General features: G+C 44.9%; 1 protein-coding gene across 2 annotated transcripts in view; it reads right to left on the reverse strand.

Annotated features, from left to right (window-relative positions):
- CkIalpha (Casein kinase Ialpha) overlaps positions 1-18,628 on the reverse strand; it is a 225,770-nt gene that overhangs the window by 194,573 nt on the left and 12,569 nt on the right. For both annotated transcript variants that reach the window (XM_067782176.1, XM_067782175.1), the window contains exon 2: positions 13,376-13,489. In XM_067782176.1, coding sequence (XP_067638277.1) covers positions 13,376-13,454 — 79 coding nt within the window. In that variant the 5' untranslated portion in view covers positions 13,455-13,489. The remainder of the gene's footprint in view (positions 1-13,375; positions 13,490-18,628) is intronic.

Consider the following 18,628-nt stretch of genomic DNA (forward strand, 5'->3'; position numbering starts at 1 on the left):
CCGTACACTTTGATAGGTCTCACTATCATAGTGTACATCCATCTTAGGATCTTTGGGCTGCACCCCCAGGATCTTCCTGCAATACGTCTGCCCACCATTATTGCTCTAGTGGTCTTTGATATGGTGTTGTCCACGTGTTTCTTCCATAAGAGCTTAGAGTCAAACGTGACTCCCAAGTATTTCACCTCAGACGTGTACTCCATCTGTACTCAATCCATTGTGATTTGCCTAATCCCTTCCAGTTTTCTTCTCCTGGTGAGGGGCACAATGGATGTCTTGTTAGGGTTGATGCTTAGCCCTACATCAGTACACCATTCTTTCGTTAACCTCAATGCCCTTTGCATTATGTCGCAAAGGATGCTCTCAAATTTGCCCCTCACAAGGATAACAATATCATCCGCGTACCCCTGACATCGGATTTCGTCGTCTGGGAGCCTCTGTAGAAGTTCATCTACTACCAGGCTGCACAGCAGGGGTGACAGGACGCCCCCTTGTGCACATCCTTTCGTTGTTTTAATCTCTACTGTACCGTCCCCACTTGAGGTTTCGGCAATCCTCGTACGCAATAAAGCGTTTATCCACATACGGATTGGACGTTGTATCTCTCTTCTCTCGAGTACCCGATTCACACTTTCGTGTGTCGTGTTGTCGAAAGCTCCCTCTATGTCAAAAAATGCGCATAGAGTTATCTCCCCGCACTCGAACGCACTTTGGATTTCTGTGGACAGCTGATACAGCGCAGTTTCTGTCGACCTGCCTGTTCTGTATGCACGCTGATCTTTATGTAGTGGCACTCTATCGAAAGCCTTTGATCTAGTCTCGTGGTCTACAATCTTCTCCATTGCTTTGAGAGCAAAGGATGTCAGGCTTATAGGCCTAAAGGACTTAGGATTGGAGTAGTCCCTTTTAGCCACCTTAAGTTTAAAGACCACTTTTGCTCTTCTCCACACCGTCGGGATGTATGCCAGTGCGAGACTATCCCTCATAATCCTGACCAGATGTGGGATCAATTCCTCGCCCTGCTGCAGAAAGGCTGGATATATACCATCCACTCCCGGAGATTTGTAGCTCTGGAAAGACTTTACTGCCCACTTAACTGTGCCATCGTTGAAGATTTCTTTGGCAAGGTTCCAATCTGTGGGTGTCGGTCCCTCTTCTCGAGCCTCCTCCGTTGAGGTATCCGAGGATGCGTCCGGGAAATGCGCTGCAAGCAGGGCACGTGCTCTTTCTTCCTCTGTCCTTGAGTAGGTTCCATCAGGGAGCTTAATCTATAGTCGTGTCTCCCTTTGGTCCTTGGCTAGGGCTTTGTGAAGCCTTGCCGCCTCTGGAACCTCCGAAATACCCCCGCAAAATTTTCTGAAGCTATTTCTTTTAGCTTTTCTAATCTCTTTGTTATATGTTGTTAGATTCGCTGTGTATTGTTCCCAGTTCCCCGTGCGCCTCGCTTGGTTGAAGAGTTTGCGCATGGTTTTCCTCATTTCCGAGAGTTTGCTCAAACACCAGGGGGTTTTATTTCCTGGGCCCTTGGATTCTCGACAGCTAGAGTTAAACGCTTCAATAATGACACGGTTGAAGTTATTAACTCTGGTCTCTAATTCCATATAACTTGTTCCTGTTGTTGTTGTTGTTGTAGCAATGCTCGCCCCACCTAATAGCCGCGACGGATCACAAATTGTCATCAATATCCTCTAACGGGAGTCCAAGGAAACTTGCCGTTTCAACAGGGGTGGACCATAAGGAAAGGGGTGTTAGAGGCGTTGGTTCCACATTACAATTGAAGAGATGGTTGGTGTCATGTGGGGACACGTTGCAAGCGGGGCATACATTTTGTATGTCGGGGTTGATTCTGGATAGGTAAGAGTTTAACCTGTTACAGTATCCAGAACGAAGTTGAGCAAGAGTGACACGCGTTTCCCTGGGGAGTATGCGTTCCTCTTCCGCAAGTTTTGGATAATTTTCGTTAAGCACTGGATTCACCGGGCAATTCCCGGCATAAAGGTCCGACGCCTGTTTATGGAGTTCACCAAGGACCTGCTTGTGTTTTTTCACTTCATACGGCTGGGATCTCAGGTGCCGTATTTCCTCAAAATGCTTACGGAGATGACTCCTTAAGCCCCCAGGCGGTGCTGGTTCATCAATCAGATGTCTGTTGGGATGCCCAGGTTTCTGGGTATTCAACAGGAACTGTTTGGTCAGCATCACATTTCTCTCCCTGATGGGGAGTATTCTCGCCTCATTATGCAGATGGTGTTCTGGGGACATAAGAAGACAGCCCGTGGCGATTCTGAGAGCAGTATTTTGGCAGGCCTGTAGTTTCTTCCAGTGGGTGATTTTTAGGCTTGGCGACCATATGGGTGACGCGTAGCACGTAATCGGCTGGCTAATTGCTTTGTATGTAGTCATGAGCGTTTCTTTATCTTTTCCCCAAGTACTGCCAGCGAGGAATTTGAGGATTTTGTTACGGCTATGAATTCTCGGAACAATTGCGGCTGCGTGCTCACCAAAATTTAGACCCTGATCAAATGTCACACCCAAGATTTTGGGGTGTAGGACAGTCGGTAGCGTAGTGCCATCGACGTGGATGTTCAAAATGGTCGACATTTGGGGCGTCCATGTTGTAAATAAGGTCACGGAAGATTTAGTCGGTGATAATGCCAGGTTTCGCGAGGCGAAAAAACTGGAGAGATCAGGGAGGTAGCCGTTTATTTTATTGCATAGCGCATCGATCTCTCGGCCTGGGCCTGTGGCCATTATTGTGCAGTCATCGGCGTAGGAAACGATTGTGACTCCTTCCGTTGGTGAAGGTAGCTTAGATATGTAGAAATTAAACAAAAGTGTGGATAGGACACCACCCTGTGGCACCCCTTGTTTAATTCTCCTTGGTTTTGATGTTTCGTTTCTAAATTGCACCGATGCCTGCCGACCACCCAGATAATTTGCGGTCCACCTTTTAAGACATGGGGGAAGGGTAGACCCTTCCAGGTCCTGCAGTAACGAGCCATGGTTGACTGTATCGAAAGCTTTTAATAGGTCTAGCGCTACGAGGTACTGTTCTATGGTGGGGGTATTGATTTAAACCGCAATTTATCTGGGTGCTAATGGCATTTAGCGCGGTGGTAGTGCTATGGAGTTTTCTGAAGCCATGCTGATGAGGGGCTAGCTGCAAATTTGCTTGGAAATAAGGGAGCAAAATGGCTTCAAGCGTCTTTGCCAATGGCGATAGGAGAGATATCGGACGATACGACTCACCTATGTTAGCTGGTTTCCCAGGCTTTAGTAGCGGACCCCTTGGCCATTTTCCATTTCTCAGGTATGACAAAGGTGGAAAGAGACAGATTGAAGACATGCGCTAAATATTTGAAACCCTCTTTCCCTAGGCTTTAAAGCATCGGAATGGCTATGCCGTCTGGGCCCGCTGCTTTGGATGGTTTAGCACGACCAATGGCGTTCTCAACCTCTTTAGCGGTGATGGTGATTGGTGACGCGCTGAATTTGTGTTTATGTGCGTGTCTATTGGCTCTCCGTCTATCTTTGTCGACCGTAGGATGCATTGTATATTGTCGGCAGAAAGCGCTCGCGTCCGACAGCACTTTGTCGCCAAAGGCGATGGAAACTTTGTCTTTGTGCTTAGTCGGATTCGATAGGGACTTTACGGTGGACAAAAGTTTACCCACACCGGTAGAGAGGTTACAACCTCTTAGGTGCTCCTCCCATTTCGCCCGCTTGTGTTCATCCACAAGCAATCTGATGCGTTGGTTTATATCCCTTATTTGGGGGTCGCCTGGATCAAGCTGTCTTATAAGGTCACGTTCTCTCGCTAAGTTTGCGGCCTCCACCGGGAAGTGGGGCCGGATTTCGGGAATTCTCCCGGCGGGAATGAAATGTGCCGAGGCGGATTTAATGACCTTACGGAAGGCACGCTCCCCTTGGCGGGCATCAGTCGGGATAGGGAGGGCAGCAAAGCGGCTGTCTGTAAAGGATTTATATTCTTCCCACTTTCCTTTTCTGAAGTTTATGAAAGTGCGTTTTTCAGTGACGATGAAGTCGGCGGTACACTCAAGCGAAATAAGTATGGGCAGGTGGTCGGATGCCAATGTTACCATCGGCTGCCAGTTGACGCAGTTTACGAGTTCTGCGCTCACGATTGAGATATCTGGCGAGCTGTTACAGCTTCCTACCATACGTGTAGGGGCGTCTCCGTTTATTGTGCAGAACGTCGTTTCTTCTATTTGATCCTCCAACATCTCACCCCTACTGTCCGCCCGCAAGTTTGAATGCCATAGATGGGCATTGAAATCGCCTAAGATAATGCGATTGTTGCCAGTGAGTAAGGCCCTGATATTAGGGCGGTATCCACTGGGGCAACAGGTGGCAGGAGGGATGTAAATGTTGATGATTTCTAGGTTTGCATCGCCTGACCGGACAGATAGGCCTTGACGTTCTAAGACATTGTCCCTGCGGTCGATGCCAGGATCAAATATATAATATTGCACAGAGTGGTGTATGATAAACGCGAGCCCGCCTCCATTTCCGCTCTCGCGGTCTTTCCTGTGGACGTTATACCCAGAGCAGGTCTGCAATGCAGATCTTGCTGTGAGTTTAGTCTATTGAATCGCAGCAATGCGAATGTTGTGCCGCTTCATGAAATCGACTATCTCCGTAATCTTCCCAGTTAGTCCATTACAGTTTAACTGCAGAATTCTGAAGTGCATAAGGGGAGACGTCGCCACTCTGGGGGTAAGTGACGGGTGACTACGCCTGGGTTGTGGAAGGCCAGGACGCAATTGCTGTTGTGGCCCTGGGACTGGGCGTCCTTGGGCAAGCATTGGGGTACCCGGATGATTTGGGCGCTTAGGCGTAGACTACGGGACGCCCTTGGGCGTGAACAGCAAGGAGCCACAAAAGATTTATAAAAGTTACGTGGACGTCGGGTTTTGGGATCAAGCCCAGAACAACCTGTACGATGCAACCACCCCTTGCACGAGACACACTGAACAGAGTATGACCGTCCTAAAAAGATTCTTTTCCGGCAGATGCAGCAAAACCATTTCTCAGGACCGGGGTCAGGAGACGGACCCGGATTGGATTCGATGCCTTCCCGGAGTAAGAGAATATGGAGCAGTCCTGCTGCAATGAGCTGCTGGGATGATGACAATTTGTGGGAGGGACGAAACAAATTAGATGGGGTCACACTGAAATGACAGTCCTTGGTCGGGAAAAATCCCGAGTCGCTCCGGTACATAGAACCGACTGCCTTGGGAAGCGCACGATCACCAAGGCTCATTACCACCGGATAATTTCAAGGAGTTCGTGAGAGCGGCAAATCCACGAAACGATTTTATTCTGCTCGGAGGCGACGCCAATGCTCATCACGCCCAGTGGGGCAGCAGAGATACAAATGACCGAGGTGAGTCTCTATTCAACTATCTGTTAGGCACTAATCTGAGTATATGTAATAGGGGAAATGATCCCACTTTCATTACGAGGAACCGCAAAGAGGTCCTTGACATAACACTGGTCACAGACTCTTTCAGTGACCTGATCGTTTCATGGAAGGTTCTAAAGGAGCACTCCTTTTCTGACCATAGATATATAAGTTTTTCTATATCGCAGGCGGACGCAAGTCCTAAGTATATACAAAATATTAGAAGAACTAACTGGGGCTACTATAAGAAGATTATAGGTAAAAAGCTATCTGAGGAGGTACGAGTCCCAGAAAGCGAGGAGGAGCTGGACGTGTTTGTAAATAATTTCAGTCAAAATTGCAGGAATGCTTTAGATAGGGCTTGTCCGGCTAAAAAGGTTTTTGGAAACTCACAAACCACCATGGTGGTCGTCTGATCTTGATAAACTTAGAAAGTCATGTAGGGCGGCCTTCAATAAAGCTAAGCATGATGGACATGAATCCTCATGGGCTGCTTATAAAGCGAAGATAAATATATATAAAAAAGCAATCCGGAATGGGAAGCGATCCTCCTGGAGGGATTTCTGCGGCAGGATTGAATCCGCATCCGCGGCCTCCCGGTTAAGGAAGGTGCTATCGAAATCTCCAACTCAGCTAAGTTACGTCCAAAAGCCGGATGGGCACTGGACGAACTCCAGCGCTGAAACCATAAACTTGCTAATGGATACGCACTTCCCAGCAAGAACGGGCGTGTCTTCAAGTATTGTCAGCGGAGGGCCACCTAATGATCAGCTGATAAGCGAAATCACAGATGATAAAAGGATAGATTTGGCTTTACAGACCTTCAAGCCCTATAAATCGCCGGCTCAGCTCCAGTATACTGCCGAACTTATAAGGCCCTGGATTAAAGGGATGTTTTATGTCAGCGGAGGGCCACCTAATGATCAGCTGATAAGCGAAATCACAGATGATAAAAGGATAGATTTGGCTTTACAGACCTTCAAGCCCTATAAATCGCCGGCTCAGCTCCAGTATACTGCCGAACTTATAAGGCCCTGGATTAAAGGGATGTTTATAGGTTGTCTTAGGCTCAATTACGTACCAGTATCGTGGAGGGAAGTCAACGTGGTCTTTATCCCCAAGGTAGGGAAACCTTCCCACTCTAAACCAAATGATTATAAGCCTATAAGGTTATCTTCTTTTCTGCTTAAAGCGCTTGAAAGACTTCTAGAGGACCACATCAGGAGGAGAATTGAGCCGTCGCTTCTTTCGCAAGCACAGCATGCCTATACTAAGGGCAGGTGGCATTTCTAGATATAGCGGGTGCCTTCAACAACGTTCTCCCGGAGGCCATCACCTCGGCGCTGACCGATCTGGGGGTGGACGCGTGCCTGGTGGAGTTTATATACAATCTGCTTACGCGTAGGCAGATTAAAACTGAGCTAGGTGGATGCGTGATCCGCAGACCGGTCGGCAGAGGCACTCCGCAGGGAGATGTTCTCTCTCCGCTACTTTGGGTGGTTACCGTCAACCAACTACTCCGCCTCATGGAATCGGCAGGTCACCAAGTGATCGCGTATGCAGATGACATCTGCGTGACCATGCGGGGGAAATTTCCGCAAACTCTTTGCAACCTAATGGAAGGGGCACTGTCCAAAATCTCGCACTGGGCCACAGCCACAGGCTTGGAAGTCAACCCGGATAAAACCGAGCTTGTCCTCTTCACGAGGAGGTATAAGGTACCAAATCTAACACCGCCAAGAATTGGGGGTACGTTTTTAGCGTTTAGCGATCGAGTCAAGTATTTGTGAATAATTCTGGATAGGAAGCTATTATGGAGTGACCATATAGTGGAGCGATGCAAGAAGGCAGCAGCAGCGCTGTTCACCTGCAAGAGGGCAATTGGCACCTCCTGGGGATTCTCCCCCAAGGTGACATACTGGATTTATACAGCCATTGTGCGCCCGATTCTTCTTTATGGTGCCTTGGTCTGGTGGCCTGCACTAGCTAAAACTACCTATCTTAAGACGCTTCAAAAGGTGCAACGGAGTTCGGAGCTCTGCATCACCGGGGCTCTCGGCTCCACTCTATCTGAAGCACTCAACACAATGCTATACCTTCCACCTCTTGACCTGGTGGCGAAGGAAATAGCGGTTATCGCCGCTCTACGCATAAGGGAAACAGGTCTCTGGTCAAATGGATCTAGTGAACACGCGACAATCCTGGGCACGAGCGCCCCAGTCCCAATACCGGTGCGCACTGACTACTGCACGCCAAATAACGTCTTCGTTAAAAATTATAGTATACATATACCATCGCGACAGGACTGGAATACCAGACAACATACGGTACCGGGTGCCATCAACATATTCACGGATGGTTCTAAGCTTGACGGGAAGGTGGGAGCAGGCCTTTTTTCGCCGGATCTGGGTCTAGAGGTCTCTTTTCACCTACCAGATCACTGTAGTGTTTACCAAGCGGAAATGCTGGCAATACACAGGGCTGTGAACCATCTCGGGTCTATGCCTAAGGATGGTAAACGGGTGTTTATTTTCTCAGACAGCCAGGCCGCAATAAAGGCCCTGGACTCATTCGTCGACAACGCAAAGTCGGTCACTGAATGCCGCAGATCTCTTAACGAGATGGCTTAGCACTTCAGTATCAGCCTTATATGGGTACCTGGGCACAGGGATATTGAGGGCAATTGCAGAGCAGACGAGCTGGCCAGAAGAGGCACCACCGACCATATCCTTCCGGGAAATGATTCGGTAGGCATACCCATGGACACTTTCAGGCTTCGTGTGAACACAAGCACTATAAAAATCGCAAATGGACTATGGTCAGCCATATCATCGTGTGAGACATCCAGGCAAACCTGGCCCTCATATGACAAGGGCGCACAGAAGCGCTTCTGATTTTAAACAAATCAGCTCTATCGTCCCTGATAAGGGTTCTAACAGGGCATTGCTTAATAGGCACGCACGGTGCTAGAATGGGGGTAACGGCCTTCGACTATTGTCGCAGCTGCAGATGTACAGAAGAGGAAGAGAGCGTCCTGCACCTTCTCTGTCACTGTCCAGCGCTTAGTACGCGTAGGATGGCTATCCTCGGTAAACCTTTTCTACATGACCTCGCTGAGGTCTCTTGCTATGAAGTAAAGGCTCTGGCAAAATTTATAATTTCCACGAGGTGGTTTGACCCGCTTTAGGCAGGGTAGGGGTCCTCTTTTGAGACCGTATAGGGTATTACAATGGGCCCATTGGTGGCCTAAGTAGTGAGCTGTTACCATAGTGTTCAGCTCAGCCCTTGCAACCTAACCTAACCCTAACCTAGTAGGATAGGTGTGTGTATCACTGCTGTAGCTTAAGTTTTCTCTTTTTTTATTTATTTATTTATTTGTTTGTTAGTCTACAAATTTTACAATCAATCAGACTAAATATGAATGAATGAATGAATATAAATGCGGATTACAGTGTAAAATTAACAAGCATACATAGTGAGCAAAATTATATTATAAAATATGTATATACATATATTATTGAATCAGTTGTCGGGATGGACTGTGATGCCGAGCAACGGAATTGATTATCAGTGCTGTCGGAATGGACGTGATTTCGAGCAGCTGATGTATATTTAACACACAATAGTAGGGCTGCGATGTGTGGGAGGTTGGAAAGGACGTGATTCCAAGCCACCCGCCCAAAGTAACTATTGATTATTAGTGCTGTCGGAATGGACGTGATTTCCAGCAGCTGATGTATATTTAACACACAATGAGTAGGGCTGTGATGTGTGGGAGGTTGGAAAGGACGTGATTCCAAGCCACCCGCCAAAGTAACTATTGATTATTTGTGCTGTCGGAATGGACGTGATTTCGAGCAGCTGATGTATATTTAACACACAATGGGTACGGCTGCGATGTGTGGGAGGTTGGAAAGGACGTGAGTCCAAGCCACCCGCCCAAAGTAACTGGAGCAGGTAACAGATGTAGTTTAACATGTGATTTTGAAACAGTTATGAGTTCAAGGCAGTGAGTATATATTTTTTTATACTGTAAAGTGTGTCGCAAGTATCAATATTATTGCAGTGATTATTGAAATCTTGACACAGACAACGAAGAGGTTCATGCATTTGAAAATTCGATCTACATGTATTTAAATATAGCGGTTGGAAATACCGAGAGGGCCTAAAAGGGACATTCAACATCACCTCGCCAAGCAGAAATGGACTGTTTATGTTGTTGTTGTTGTTGTAGCGATTAGGTTACTCCCCGAAGGCTTTGGGGAGTGATCGATGTGATGGTCCTTTGTCGGATACAGATCCGATACGCTCCGGTAACACAGCACCATTAAGGTGCTGGCCCGACCATCTCGGGAACGATTTATATGGCCACATTAAACCTTCAGGCCATCCCTCCCTCCCCACCCCCAAGTTCCATGAGGAGCTTGGGGTCGCCAGAACCTCGTCTGTTAGTAAAACGGGATTCGCCGCTCGAAGGTGAGGTTGACAATTGGGTTGGAGAAGCTATATATTGCGCTACACAACCCCTTTAATCCCTGTTTATCATCCCCCTTAATAGTTTTACCATAAATAAAACACCAAGCATCTCCCTACGGCTCTGTAGTGAAGGCAGCTGTAAAAGTTTTAACCGGCTGCAATAGGGCGGTAGGTTCCTTGATGGATCCCAGGGCATATGATTTAAAGCAAAGACCAAAAATTGCTTCTGGACCGATTCCAATTTTTTCGCTATGAACCTGATAACGCGGGTTCCAGATAATGGAAGCGTATTCCAATATAGGTCTTACTAACGATAAAAAAGAGTTTTGGTGACATAGGGGTCATTGAAATCCTTTGACCACCTTTTTACGAAAGCTAAAGTGCCTCTAGCCCTATTCACACACGATTCGATATGTAATTTGAAGTCCAGTTTAGGGTCCATTATAATGCCAAGATCAGTAAAGTTTGTGACTTGCTTAATGATATAATCGCCTATCATGTACTGATAGGATTTAAAAGATTTCCTCGTAAAACACATAAACTTGCACTTCGGTAAATTTAGTGACATGACGTTCACGTCACACCACTCAACCAGGTTATTCAGATCCAATTGAAGAAGTGTCCCATCTTCAGGTGAGCGAATGGGCATAACCAGTTTGACATCGTCAACGTACATCAGCGGTATGCAGCGCTTCAAAACGTTTGGGAGGTCATTAATGAAGAGCAGAAACAACACTGGACCCAGGTGACTGCCCTGTGGAACTCCAGAAGATACATTGATGAATTCAGACAAACAATTGTCAAACACAACGGTTTGCTTTCTACCTACCAAGTACAAAGAGACCCAAGAGAGAAGCCGTGATGGAAAACCCAATCGATCGAGTTTTAGTAGGAGTAAGGAATGGGAAACTTTATCAAACGCTTTACTGAAATCAGTGTAAATGACATCAACTTCGCAGTTCGTCCTTAAGTTATTGGAAACGAGGGTTGGTATTGAAAATGAGCGAATTCGGATGATAACCACGCCCACTTTTTATATATATAACATTTTGGAAAACACAAAAAAACTGATTATTTAGTAAATAATACACCTAGAATCTTGAAATTTGACGTGTGGACTGATATTGGGACTCTTGATAAAAATGTGAAAAATTTTTTTAAAATGGGCGTGGCACCACTAGTGATAAAATCAATTTTACAAACATTATTAATCATAAATCAAAAATCGTTAAACCTATCCTAACAAAATTCAGCAGAGAGGTTGCCTTTACTATAAGGAATGCTTTGAAGAAAAATTAACGAAATCGGTTAAGGAGCACGCCCACTTTTATAAACAAGTTTTTTAAAAGGGTCGTGGATGAATAAAATAAGCTATATCTTTGCAAAAAAAAAGCTTTATATCAATGGTATTTCGTTTCCCAAGTGGATTTATAACAATAGGGTATAAAATAATAAAGTATTCACAGCTAGGAGGTAAACAAAATTATAAAGCATTTGAAACTTATTATACCCAGCTGTACTTATACACAGGGTTATAGTTGTACACAAGTTATAATAATAACTTTGACTGGATAACGGTTGGTTGTACAAGTATAAAGGAATCGAGATAGATATAGGCTTCCATATATCAAAATCATCAGTATCGAAAAAAAATTTGATTGAGCCATGTCCATCCGCCCGCCCGTCTGTCCGTTAACACGATAACTTTAGTAAGTATTGAGATATCTTCACCAAATTTGGTACACGAACTTATCTGGACCGACAATAGATTGCTATTGAAAATGAGCGAATTCGGATGATAACCACGCCCACTTTTTATATATATAACATTTTGGAAAACACAAAAAAACTGATTATTTAGTAAATAATACACCTAGAATCTTGAAATTTGACGTGTGGACTGATATTGGGACTCTTGATAAAAATGTGAAAAATTTTTTTTAAATGGGCGTGGCACCACTAGTGATAAAATCAATTTTACAAACATTATTAATCATAAATCAAAAATCGTTAAACCTATCCTAACAAAATTCAGCAGAGAGGTTGCCTTTGCTATAAGGAATGCTTTGAAGAAAAATTAACGAAATCGGTTAAGGACCACGCCCACTTTTATAAACAAGTTTTTTAAAAGGGTCGTGGATGAATAAAATAAGCTATATCTTTGCAAAAAAAAGCTTTATATCAATGGTATTTCATTTCCCAAGTGGATTTATAACAATAGGGTATAAAATAATAAAGTATTCACAGCTAGGAGGTAAACAAAATTATAAAGCATTTGAAACTTATTATACCCAGCTGTACTTATACACAGGGTTATACTTGTACACAAGTTATAATAATAACTTTGACTGGATAACGGTTGGTTGTACAAGTATAAAGGAATCGAGATAGATATAGGCTTCCATATATCAAAATCATCAGTATCGAAAAAAATTTGATTGAGCCATGTTCATCCGCCCGCCCGTCTGTCCGTTAACACGATAACTTGAGTAAGTATTGAGATATCTTCACCAAATTTGGTACACGAACTTATCTGGACCGACAATAGATTGCTATTGAAAATGAGCGAATTCGGATGATAACCATGCCCACTTTTTATATATATAACATTTTGGAAAACACAAAAAACCTGATTATTTAGTAAATAATACACCTAGAATCTTGAAATTTGACGTGTGGACTGATATTGGGACTCTTGATAAAAATGTGTAAAATTTTTTTAAAATGGGCGTGGCACCACTTGTGATAAAATCAATTTACAAACATTATTAATCATAAATCAAAAATCGTTTAACCTATCCTAACAAAATTCAGCAGAGAGGTTGCCTTTACTATAAGGAATGCTTTGAAGAAAAATTAACGAAATCGGTTAAGGACCACGCCCACTTTTATAAACAAGTTTTTTAAAAGGGTCGTGGACGAATAAAATAAGCTATATCTTTGCAAAAAAAGCTTTATATCAATGGTATTTCATTTCCCAAGTGGATTTATAACAATAAAGAGGAAAAACTTCAAATTTAACAAAATGGGCGTGGCACTGCCCCTTTTATGACTAAGCAATTATCTATGTTTCGGTAACCATCACTCGAAGAAAAATTAGTTCAGATTAGAACCATATGTATATTTATTATTTCGCAGCCTTGTAACATTATTAAGCACACAAAACAAACAGCAACAGCATTTCAAGTGTTCAGCTGGGTGTGTAATGTTCGGTTTCACCCGAACATATACTTCCTTACTTGTTTTATATATACTTTGTCTAAAATTAGAATATAGTACAAACACAAAACACGAGTTTAAAAAACTGCCGGCTAACGAATCGTCGAGCCTGGTGTGACTACAGCTAATAAATTGAAAAAAAAAAATGTTTTTCGATGGGTTCAATATCTGTTTTTTCATACGGCATATTTCTTCCGGAAACGTATCTACATGACTTATTCCAAGATTTCTTTTATTTTAGGACATAGAACTTACCTATTTTTCGTATTATTCTGTATTTTCCACCAACTATTATTTCTGACCGATTATCCTTCATGAGTCGCAGTTTCTCCATATTGATTATTAAATAGTATCCGAAAGGTACCAATCCTAAGGTGAAAATGTGATAAATTTTAAGAATCTATATGTGACGCTGCGATAGAAAAGACCCCTAACTCAATTTCGAAATAAAGTTCGTTCGAGCAGTTAACGTCGACAATAATTGTGCCGTGTTCGTGACATCATGCTACACGACTAACTATATCTGCTCGCCATGTGAAGTCAACGGCATTCAAATTAGAGGCCTTTTCTTGCGGAGCGGAACATATACATAGTAGTACATATTTTGCCAGCCTGTTTAGTTAACTTTTCATCGTTAAAACTATATATAAGTTATAGAATATGGGCGTTTTTTTCTAAAGCTTCAACATTTTTTCTGCTCGCTTAATTCGTTTTCGTTATCCAAATGAAATATTGAAGCTTTAGAAAAAAACGCCTATGTTTTAAATAACAACACCATCTACACATCTTATAAAACAAAGTCGCTAAATTTTGATTTGATATAATAACTCTGCAGAACTGCACTGGAAAAGAAAAATTTTAGCTCGTTAAAAAGATATTAACGAAAAACCGAAAAATTAACCCGGAGTGCTTCGAAACCGGGGGTCGGATCCCTAGTATTTTTGCGCAGAACACCTTCGGCCGCATTATAAAATTTGCCCAGGGTGGGCCCAACACCGGTTTCGAGACCAAAACTATATCCGCGCAAAACACCATTACCCAAAGTTTTTTTTTTTTGTCATCAAAATTACTACAACCACATGAAAATTTTCAATTTCTTTTGCAAATATCTCTTGACAGACCAAAAATTTGTATTTTTCGCCTTCGGATTATTGTTGTCGAGGTCAATACGCGTCTTTTGACCCCTCTCTCAATATTTTTGGACGCGTATTGGCAGTGACATGCTGTCGTATAGAATTACCGGCAGTTCTGGTAGCAGCATTTTGACAGGCCTGCAGTCTTTTCCAGTATGTGTTTTCAAGACCAGGCTACCAAACTGATGATGCGTAGCTCATGAGACGCCGACCAATTGCTTTGTACGTGGTTAGCAACATTTCTTTATCTTTTCCCCAGGTGCTGCCGGCATGCGCCTTGCAGGTAAGAGTATTATCGAACGTTACCCCTAAGATGTTTGTGTGACTGACAGTCGGTAGTGTGACACCATCGACGTTAACGTCCAATATTTGCGACATCTCTTCCTTCCACGTCGTAAACATGGTGACCGTGGATTTTGTCGGTGATAATGCCGGGTTGCGCGAGGTGACGAAACTCTAAAATAAGCAGCTATGTTCCCGATCTTTCTAAACTAATTAATCAATTGAAGGGCTAGGTTGTTGTTGTTGTAAGAGTACTTCGCCCATCCATTAGGTGCGACAAATTGTTGTTGTTATTTTAGCAATGTTTCTCCCCACCTAATAGCTGCGACCGATCACAAATTGTCATTAATATCCTCTAACGAGAGTCCAAGGAAACTTGCTGTTTCGACAGTGGTGGACCACAATGAAAGGTGTGTTAGAGGCGTTGGTTCCACATAACAATTAAAGAGATGGTTGGTGTCATGTGGGGACACATTGCAAGCGGGGCATACAATTTGTATGTCGGGGTTGATTCTGGATATGTAAGAGTTTAACCTGTTACAGTATCCAGAAAGAAGTTGAGCCAGAGTGACTCGCATTTCCCTGGGGAGTATGCGTTCCTCTTCCGCAAGTTTTGGGTACTGTTCCCTGAGTACTGGATTCACTGGGCAATTCCCGGCATAAAGGTCCGACGCCTGTTTGTGGAGTTCACCAAGGACCTGCTTGTGTTTTTTTGCTTCATATGGCTGAGTTCTCAGGTGCCGTATTTCCTCAAAATGCTTACGGGGATGACTCCTTAAGTTCCTAGGCGGTGCTGGCTCAACAATCAGATGTCTGTTGGGATGCCCAGGTTTCTGGGTATTCAACAGGAACTGTTTGGTTAGCATCTCATTTCTCTCCCTGATGGGGAGTATTCTCGCCTCATTATGTAGATGGTGTTCTGAGGACATAAGAAGGAAGCCCGTGGCGGTTCTGAGAGCAGTATTTTGGCAGGCCTATAGCTTCTTCCACCATATAGGGGACGCGTAGCACGCAAACGGCTGGCCAATTGCTTTGTATGTGGTAATGAGTGTTTCTTTGTCTTTTCCCCAAGTACTGCCAGCAAGGGATTTGAGGATTTTATTACGGCTCTGGATTTTCGGAACAATTGCGGCTGCGTGCTAACCAAAACGTAGATCCTGATCAAACGTCACACCCAAGATTTTGGGGTGTAGGACAGTCGGTAGCGTAGTACCATCAAAATGGTCGACATTTGGGACGTCCTTGTAAATAAGGTCGCGGATGATTTAGTCGGTGATAATGTCAGGTTTCACGACGCGATAAAATTGGAGAGATCAGGGAGGTAGCCGTTTATTCTGTTTCAAAGCTCATCGATCTTTGGGCACGGGCCTGTGGCCATTATTGTGCAGTCATCGGCGTAAGAAACGATAGTAACTCCTTCTGGTGGCGAAGGTAGTTTTGATATGTAAAAATTAAACAAAAGTGGGGATAAGACACCACCTTGTAGCACCCCTTGTTTAATTCTTCTTGGCTTTGATATTTCGTTTCTAAATTGCACCGATGCCTGCCGACCACCTAGATAATAGGGGGAAGGGTAGACCCTTCCAAGACTTGTAGTAACGTGCCATGGTTGACCGTATCAAAAGCTTTTGATAGATCTAGCGCGACGAGTACTGTTCTATGGTGGGGCTTCTGATTTAAACCACAATTTATCTGGGTGCTAATGGTATTTAGCGCGGTGGTGGTGCTATGGATTTTTCTAAAGCCATGCTGATGAAAGGCTAGCTGCAAATTTGCTTTGAAGTGGGGGAGCAAAATGGCTTCAAGCGTCTTGGCTACTGGCGAGGTGGTTTCCCAGGCTTTAGTAGCGGGACCACCTTGGCCATTTTCCATTTTTCGGGTATGAAAAAGGTGGAAAGAGACAGGTTGAAGACATGTTCTAAATATTTGAAACCCTCTTTCCCTAGGCTTTTAAGCATCGGCATGGCTATGCCGTCTGGGCCCTCTGCTTTGGATGGTTTATCATGACCGATGGCATCCTCAACCTTTTTGGCGGTGATGGTGATTGGTGACGCGCTGAATTTGTGTTTATGTGCGTGTCTATTGGCTCTCCGTCTATCTTTGTCGACCGTAGGATGCATTGTATATTGTCGGCAGAAAACGCTCGCGCATTTTTTCGCGTCCGACAGCACTTTGTCGCCAAAGGCGATGGAAACTTTGTCTTTGTGCTTAGTCGGATTCGATAGGGACTTTACGGTGGACCAAAGTTTACCCACACCGGTAGAGAGGTTACAACCGCTTAGGTGCTCCTCCCATTTCACCCGATTGTGTTCATCCACAAGCAATACGATGCGTTGGTTTATATCCCTTATTTGCCTTATAAGGTCACGTTCTCTCGCTAAACTTGCGGCCTCTGCCGGGAAGTGGGGCCGAATTTCGAGAATTCTACCGGCGGGAGTGAAACGAGCCGAGGCGGATTCAATGACCTTGCGGAAAGCACGCTCCCCTTGGCGGGCATCAGTTTGGATAGGGAGGGCAGCAAAGCGGTTGTCTGTAAAGGATTTGTATTTGTCCCACTTTCCTTTTTTAAAGTTAATGGAAGTGCGTTTTTCTGCGACAGTGAAGTCGGCGGGACGCTCGAACGAAATAAGTATAGGCAGGTGGTCGGATGCCAATGTTACCATCGGCTGCCAGTTGGCGCAGTTTACGAGTTCTGCGCTCACAATTGAAATATCCGGCGAACTGTGACAACTTCCAACCAAACGTGTGGGGGCGTCTCCGTTTATAGTGCAGAACGTCGTTTCTTCTATTTGATCCGCTAACATCTCACCCCTACTGTCCACGCGCAAGTTTCAATGCCATAGATCGTGATGGGCATTGAAATCGCCTAAGATAAAGCGATTGTTTCGAGTGAGTACGCCGCTGATATCAGGGCGGTATCCACTGGGGCAACAGGTGACAGGAGGGATGTAGATTTCTAGATTTGCATCGCCCGACCGGACAGATAATCCTTGACGTTCTAAGACACTGTCCCTGCGGTCGATGTCGGGATCAAATATGTGATATTGCACAGTGTGGTGTATGATAAACGCGAGGCCGCCTCCATTTCCGCTCTCGCGATCTTTTCTAAGGACATTATACCCAGAACAGGTCTGCAATGTAGATCTTGCTGTGAGTTTAGTCTCCTGAATCGCAGCAATGCGGATGTTGTGCCGCTTCATGAAGTCGACTATCTCCGTGATCTTCCCAGTTAATTCATTACAATTTAGCTGCAGAATTCTGAAGTGCATAGGGGGAGACGTCGTCACTCTGGGAGTAAGTGACTACGCCTGGGTTGTGGAAGGCCAGAACGCGATTGCTGTTGAGGCCCTGGGACTAGACGTCCTTGGGTAGGCATTGGGGTACCGGTGTATTTGGGTATGCGGCCTGGCAACATGGCGCAATGAAACCCGTCGGGGGGTTGCCGTCGCGGAGACCAGAACATATAGGAAAGTGGCACCGTCCATGGTAGGAGCTGCATTGAGCGGATGTCGCAAACGAATATATTCTGTGCTGGCAAACGGTGCAAAGGGAGGCAGGGACTAAGAATCTGTTTCCCTGACCTACACAATTGCTGCCGGAAAAGAGGGGAAAAGAAGACGGGGGCAAGGGCTGATGCTCGGCATTGCTCCCGACTCTACTACGGAGATTGTAGGTATGAGTGGGAGCAGCAGTGTAAGTTGGTGGCGCCGTGGGGCGCGAGCAACAGCGGGTACTTGTGTGGCTTTCTGGGCAGCGGGGCTGCTGGAAGGTAGCGAGAGGGCGCTAAGGTGCAGACTACGGGACGTCCTAGGACGTGAACAGCAAGTAGCCGCAAAAGATTTATAGAAGTTACGTGGACGTCTGGTTTTGGGGTCTAGCCCAGAACCTGTCCGATGCAACCATCCCTTACACGAGACACACTGACAAGAGTATGGCCAAAATACTGCGCTCAGAACCGCCACGGGCTGTCTTCTTATGTCCCCAGAACACCACCTACATCTACATAATGAGGCGAGAATACTGCCCATCATGAAGAGAAATGAGACCCCAGCGGGTTAGGGGGTCATAATATACCCGCGGTAGGTATGCCTGT

This window comes from Eurosta solidaginis, chromosome 4 (assembly GCF_040869045.1).
Source record: "Eurosta solidaginis isolate ZX-2024a chromosome 4, ASM4086904v1, whole genome shotgun sequence".
Lineage (NCBI taxonomy): Eukaryota > Metazoa > Arthropoda > Insecta > Diptera > Tephritidae > Eurosta > Eurosta solidaginis.